The sequence below is a fragment of the Pristis pectinata genome, chromosome 26 (assembly GCF_009764475.1).
Source record: "Pristis pectinata isolate sPriPec2 chromosome 26, sPriPec2.1.pri, whole genome shotgun sequence".
Taxonomy (NCBI): Eukaryota; Metazoa; Chordata; class Chondrichthyes; order Rhinopristiformes; family Pristidae; genus Pristis; species Pristis pectinata.
The window spans coordinates 25,198,539-25,206,387 of NC_067430.1; the positions used below are offsets into that span (position 1 = coordinate 25,198,539).

At 40.8% G+C, this 7,849-nt stretch overlaps 1 protein-coding gene across 1 annotated transcript in view; it reads right to left on the bottom strand.

Moving 5' to 3' along the window:
* Window positions 1–7,849, bottom strand: part of kif1b (kinesin family member 1B) — a 229,691-nt gene that overhangs the window by 14,454 nt on the left and 207,388 nt on the right. The window contains 3 exon segments of the mRNA XM_052039294.1: window positions 492–553; window positions 790–923; window positions 1,594–1,708. Of these exon segments, the coding sequence (XP_051895254.1) occupies window positions 492–553; window positions 790–923; window positions 1,594–1,708 (311 nt within the window).

The window sequence follows — 7,849 nt, forward strand, 5'->3', positions numbered from 1 at the left end:
AGGTTCCCCCACATCCCATGCAGGGGATAGTAGGTTAAGTGGCCACTATGATTTCCCCTAGTGTGTAGGTGATTGGTGGAATCTTGGGGGAGTTGATGGGAATGTTTGGAGAATAAAATTGGATCGGTGGACTCGATGGTCACCTGGACTCAGAGGGTTGAGGGGTCGACTTCAGGCCACACTGGCCATTTTATCCAGTCTGGCCTACAACACACTATGGATGACCTTTAACTACCCTCTGAAGTTCCTGATCAAACAATCGTAGTTGAATCAAAGCCCACAACATGGACTGCACCAGAAGACTCGCGATCTTTTCATGGGAGCTAGCGATGGGCTAAAAGTGGTGACTTTGCCCGTGGTTCCCTTGTCTTGAGAAAGAATCAGCATTGGTCACATAGAGGCGCCTACCAGAGTGTGTGCATGTTGATACTACGGAGCAGTGATCTGGATAACATAATAACCTAACCAAATCAGAGGCATCTAGCACTTACCAGGACTCCCTGTGTCTGCCATTTTACATAGACTGAGCTCATAAATCCCACTTATTCGGTTACTGAAACAAAAAGAAAAAACAGGTCACTACTTTGTGCTCTTGTCATTAGTATCTGCCCTCACAATTTACATCATTTTACATTTGCAACCACAAGTCACTTTATAAGAAGCAACAGCTGACAAGTCCACTTACATACAGTATGTGTAAAAATCTTAAGCAAAGCTATGGATAAGATTTCTCCCAATCTAATTTAATAGAGGCAGCACTTTGAAACCCCATTTTGATTTTGGAAGTACCAGTCAGGTGTCTTTGCATAGCCACTGCCAAACAGGTTGCGCAGGGAGCGTGGAGGTGAGATCTTGGCATCCCGGGAGTAGAAGACCATACAGATGTCTTTAGTGATCACTGCTGGCTGGATGCAATGGTCAAGCTGCAAGTTCAAAGAGTGTGGAAACAAGTTACAATCAAGAGCACAGCCAAGATAGTATCATCTTGAACTTTGTTCCAAATGCCTTCCAGAATTTGATTCCATTAAAGTTAATAGAACTGAATATCAGAAGTGGAACAGAAGATAGAGCCACCATTCATGATACTTATTTAGTGTTAGTGACTGAGCATCAACTCCTCTCCCTACAAAGTGACATAAACTGAATTACTTCTGCTAAAATGCAGACACACTTCAACGCAACTTGGTAATCTGTGTCTGCAATGAAACAGAGGTCTTCTGCTTGTAAACGGCGTGGATCAAGTTGTGCCTTGTCCCCCATCTCAAAACTCCACACTAAGGCAACTGGGGATAGTAATGATGTAATCCCAAACTAGCAGTGGCATGCATTTGGTATAAAACACCACACTAGGGGTTAGAAGTGTGTCATGGGTAGACATCCAAAACAAATGTTATAACAAATGTAATAAATCTCTTTTAACATTCAGTTTTTCTGGATTGTTGTTAAACACTGGCTGTGGATTTAATCTGAACTCCCTTGATCTGTGTTCAACAACTTTGTCCTTGAATCTTTCTTGCAGTTGAACTGCTGTAAAACAAGGCCAAATTCAATCAGAAACCACGGCAGATCTTAGACACAGTTAAGTAGACAAACCTCCAGGTACGCAGAAAGGGTCATGTAGATTCTTTCACCATATGGAGTCACACGGTTTAGGAGAAGGGAATTGTGTAAAGAACTATCCCAAACGGCCTCGAACCGATAAAAACTTCTGAGGAGAATAATGATAATAAAAGTCAGTTTTATTTTTGAAGAAATATGTTGCACGGAAATTTAAGGTTAGAGTAATGGGTATGCATTTTTCATCTTATTCATTCATCCATTTATTTATTTTTACAAACACTAAATGTGATTTCAGTTACTAATGTGAAAGACATTTAACAAGTTAGAGTGGCCTTGGGTGCAAGAAGATTCACAAACTTTCCTTGCAAGTTGCAATTGAAAACTCTTGGCAAACTTGAAATCAATCTTTTGAAAACATGGGCACTTTGCATAATAGCATTTCATGATTTAAATGCATTGCAAATGGTACTGTGGATCCAAATGTATTTCTCCTTTGGATCTGTCGTCTTACCATCATGTCCTGTGGTGGCTATCATTGTTGATGTGCAGTCCTACAGCTTTCTGATATACTATACTATTAATCAGAACAAGGAACACGACAGTTTATTAACCAATTGACGGCAGAAGTACAGCCCGATATCTACACAATTGCGTCAGGGATCAGCACATACTGACCAGAAGTGGGACTAATTATTCAACCTCAAGTCCAGGGGTGTTGAGAAGAACTCAGACAATCCAAGGCTACACCAATACACATGTCCAACTTCTATCTCAAGGCCACCACTCCTATTTTCCCCTGACAAGTCATTACAAATTCTAATTGCTTTTAACCTTTTAAGCACTTTCTCTGTTCAAATACTTAAATGATGATTTAAGAAGGTGATTCTAGCAAAGTGAATGAAGCATTTATACACCACCTCTCCTCTTCTCCACTGCAACCTTTCTTCATAATTTTCTGATCATGATAATGACTGAGGTGAGATGTTTCCCAACTCAGAGACTAGTAAATCCTTGGCTGCCTCTGCTGTGCATACTCAGTATTCAAAGATCGGACCGATAGACTTTTGGATATGAAATGAAACAAAGGAGATGGCTACAGGGCAAGAAGGCTGCCCTCAGATAGAGAATCAGCAAAATCTTACAGAGCAGGCTCAAGAGACCATGGGCCTTATCCTTGCTCCCATTTCTTATGTTAATTCTCCAAGTTTGATGGTCACTTTACTTTGATTAATCGTTCCCCCTTTTGAATTTGTGTCCCTAAAATATCTTCCTATTGTGGTGATATTAGAATCATCAATATGAAGCCCAAATAGGCATCTTATGGCTCACGGTTTATTCACGGTCAAGAATAATCAAGCTCTGTTTTAGTTGATATGATCTTGTTAGGCTGTTGCTGATAATTTTGTCTCAGATGCTTGTTTAAAATTTTCACTATCTTGCTGTAAAATAGCATAACATTGTCCACTTTTACATACATTTTGGCTTCAGATTTCACTCACTGCTCATCTGTTACAGCAGCTTCAAGACAGTTAGAGAACATGGGCACAAAGATGGGCATCTTGGTTGGCATGGACCGGTTGGGCCGAAGGGCCTGTTTCCGTGCAGTAGGACTCTGTGACAGAAAACCCACCTCTCCTGCTCAACTGGTCAAAGTGTCTACTTTCAGAATGACCTCCCTTTCCTAGTCAGTTCTATCCTGTCCTAGAGTCCACAGCTTCCTAAGCTACAGTCATGTACAAAGGCCAATCAGCCCAACTAGGATAGGTAGTAAGGACCTAATTTCCTTAGCAGAGAAGGTAGTAGGGGAACATAAATTATTACTTCAACCAATTACTTGAAGAGGGAACCACAAGCCTTTCAGACATTGAGAGAAGACAAAAACCCTCACCACATTTATAATGTACCTGACACTTAAAGTGCCTTTAAGGCTATAAAGCCACAGGTTAATCAGGGCAGACGATTAAAGGCTAAGTCAAGAAATTCAAAAGATCACTTGACCAATGATGCCCAAAAGACCTATTATCAAACATCTTTCATCAAAGATCCCCACCATCCGGGCCATGCCATCTTCTCACAGCTACCATCAGGTAGGAGGTACGGAAGCCTGAAGTCCCACACCACCAGGTTCAAGAACAGCTACTTCCCTTCAACCATTCGGTATTGAACCAACCTGCACAACCCTAATCACGATCTCAGTATAGCAATACTATGACCACTTTGCACTACAATGGACTTTGCTTTTGTTCTAATTGTGTTTCCTTATAAAAATAGTGTATAATTTATGTTTAATTTATGCTTTTCCTGTGAATGTTGTGCATCTGATGCTATGTGCCTGTGATGCTGCTGCAAGTAAGTTTTTCATTGCACCTGTGCACACATGTACTTGTGCACGTGACAATGAACAACATTGACTTAACTTGGTTTTACTCCCTCACTCTCTCTTCAGAACCCTATAATTCTTTTCCAAGAGGATATCTAATTTACTTTTGAAAGATATCAAATCTGCTTTCATCACTCTTTCAGGCTTCCCCAATCATAACAATCCTTTGTGTAACAAAAAATATTATTTCCTGGTTACATCACTGGAAGAATTCCTTGGGGACTGTGCTTATATAGGTAAACAACATGTTAGATGATATCATCTGTACCACTGATGTTACTGTATATTTTTGTGATATCCTTCCAAATGGAGCCATTTGTCAATTCATGAATTCATAATCCAACTGGCGTGAAAAGTATAAATATAACAATGATGTCATAACAAAATGAGCTGATTTTAAATGCAACATTCCTCTTATAGGAACTTAAATTTGCATGGAGCTCTAAACTTTTATATTCAGAGCATCCTGTATACATCCATTTTCAAGTTCATTTGCGTTACAAGGAAACTGATTCTATTGGAAATAACATACTTTTTCAAAAAAGGGCACAAAATATCATTGCTCGTTCACTGCATGAATCACCTCCAAGCCAGCAGAGTCAAAGTAAGATTTGTGACTCGGCGATTTGGAGCATAAACGTTAAAGAGTTTCATGTTGTCGGGCATGGATGTCATTTGATAATGCTGAGAGGGCAGGCACAATTTGTTGAGGCCACTTTGCCATTCATCTTGTTCTTCAGGTAGAGCCACAGAATCATACAGCACAGAAACAGGCCCTTTGGCCCAACTTGTCCATGCCGACCAAGATGTCTCTCTGAGCTAGACCCATTTGCCTACGTTTGGCCCACATCCCTCTAGGCCCTTTCTATCCACGTACTCGTCCAAATGTCTTTTAAACGTTGTAATTGTACCCACCCCTACAGCTTTCTCTGGCAGCTCGCTCCATATACCAACCATCCTCCGCGTGGAAAAAGTTGCCCCTCAGGTCCCTCTTGTATCTTTCCCCTCTCACCTTATATCTATGCTCTCTAGTTTTAGACTCCCCTATCCTGGGGAAAAGGCTGCGCCCATCCACCTTATCTATGCCCCTCATGATTTTATAAACCCCTTAACCTCTGACACAGCAGGAAAAAAGTCCCAGCCTATCCAGCCTCCTCTTATAACTCAAACCCTGCAGTCCCAGTAACATCCTCATGAATATTTTCTGCACCCTCTCTAGCTTAATCACGTTCTTGGTGTCAGTGAAGGTGCATCTAAAATTGGGCACTTTGAATTAAAATCAATAAAACAATGAGACTGGCTGAATGTTTAAGGGCTGTTAATCAGTTAATCTACACAAATTGTATGCCTCTTCCTGAATGTTTCCATCATAGCCAGATATATTTTTGTTCTCATGCCACAATGCACTTGCTCAATGAACATTAACACTTGGATGGAAGCTATTAATGTCTAACTACATTTAGTGCCCAAGTCCAAGTCCTCCTTCCTATCTCTTCCCAAAAACCTGCCCATTCTGCAAGGTACCTGGCTGATAAGATAGGCAGCAGGTCCTCTACATGGAGTTTGCAAACACTGCTGTGAAAACAAGGGCGGCTTAAGGCAAATCAGAATCCCAGCATCAAAGGAGTCCATTCACCCATCAAGTCTATGATGCTTTGCTATTTTTATTAAAAGAGCAATCTAGTCAGTCTCGTTCCTCTGCTTTCACCATAGCCTATAACTTGTATTTTCAGCACTTGACATGTCATATTCACTCTCCCAGTCATCACAGGGAAATATTGTTCCTCCCAGTCAACGCATGAGGAATTTCCAGTGTACATCCATATCGCAATCTTGCAAATGTTCTTCAGTCTGTTCAGACAATCTTGGGGAACTCCAAATATTGCTTTTGTTTTACTGGTGCAACTAAGTTTTTCACTGCACCTGTGCATGCATCATTTACTTGTGCATATGACAACAAACTTGACTTTGACTTATATAAGCAAAAAGGGATTAAACATCTTTTCTGTCCCCACCGAAACCCATTTGACACCTTCTTAATTTTGGCTTCACAGACAACAACAGCTTTTTGGCACTGTTTGAAAGGCTATTCATCATATTCAGGCAAAGATTATGATTTCAGCAAGTTTTTCCAAGTGTGGCAGGTCATTTCTTTCACTAGACAGCCTCAACAAGCACATTTAAATTGGATAGCAGTCAGCAGTGATTGATGTTACACTGGCCCAGCCAAGAAGTGCTGTGGAATGGACTGAGTACATTCAACCATCAATTTCTGCTCTGTTCCTCACTGTGCCCTGAACCCACACCCCAATTTTCACCTGAGAGTTCAGAAAGAATTCCTCAGTGGCATCTCACACAAATAAATGGTGAAGACATTTTACTGCAAACATGACTTCTGAAACTTGAGCTTTGGATTTTTCTTAAGAGATTTAAGCAGCAATTAGAGTTTGCTCTACATGCATTTGAAACTGAAACCTTTGCTAAATCATTCCTTAACTCCTACACCAAAAAATCCCAGTGATTCAACTTACCAGAGGGACATTCTTGGAAAACATTTTAAGTGGAATTTTGTAAATTGAAAAAACTGTGTGAAATGCTTTACGGGTATTTCAGTACAGTACGTTCCAATGAACAGAGAGTGGTACACTGTTTGTTATAATGATAAACAGCTTTGTAAGTCAGAGGCACACACCCTGAAAAATCACTCGTGTTAGAGGGAAGATAATTCAACTGTTCACAAATCAAGGAATATCTGTATAAACCTAATGAACATGCAAACAATTGGGCTGTGCTTTACGAGCGAGAGGTTTGCAAAGAATCTAATTAGAACTAATGTTTATCAGACACATTTCACAGTAATCAATATCTCTACAACTATAATGAAGACTGTAATCAGTAAACAAATAGGTACCATTGGGATGGTTCACCTTTAGCTTTTCGATGAGAAACGGCCTTTTCAGAGTTTCAGAAATTACTTTTTAAACTAAACATTACAAAGCAAAGCAATGCTTTAATTAACTTTAATAGACCAATGGTGCCTCATTGCAAGCAGCTCTCCACAGATCTATTTATTACTTCTATTATAATCGTTTTACTCTTATAGATCTAAATTCTATGGCTCTAAGATGGCCTTGAGCCTTATTGTCTGCCTGCACTGCACTTTCTCTGTAACTGTAACACTCTATTCTGCATTCTGTTATTGCCTTCCCTTGTACTACTTCAATGCACTGTTGTGATCTGTATAGGTGGCACACATAAAGATTTTTCACTGTACCTCAGTACACATGACAATAATAAACCAATTTACCAATGCTGAAGAAATTAACAGCAACGACTGAAGCAGGTTCTAGGGAAGCCATGAAGCTGAGAATGGGGAATGGTGGGGTTCCGTTCTGGGGCCAAAACTGAGGGGAGGGAAGATGGGCGGAGAGAGAAGTGCACAAAAATTCACTGAGGAACAGAGAGGTTGGGATTGCATGGCTGGAAGAGATTGCGTGGATGGGGGGGGGGGGGGGGAATGAAGGAATTTAAACACATGGATGGGATTTTAAATCTGTGCATTAAAACACCAAAGTCTGTTAGCAAGACAGCAGAGTAGACGGTGCAGATGTCCAACACTGCAGATAACAAACCTCAGCTGCAACTCTTGCTGCTGGGAAACAGGAACAACTGAGAGAGGCAGAGGGCGAGAGAGAAAGCAAAGCGAAGCAAAGCAAAACAAGAGAGAGACATAAAACCAATGGGAGAAAGGGAAAGGAGGCCAGAGACAGTTCCACAGAGAAGGAAGAGATCCAGCAAAGACATGCCTTCTCCCAAAGTTTGAGATCAGCCCCTTTGATTGAGAGCAGGCGCAGGCTTGGATTGATTCTCTGACTCAGGGAACAATCCCAACTCTGCTCTCTCTTTTTC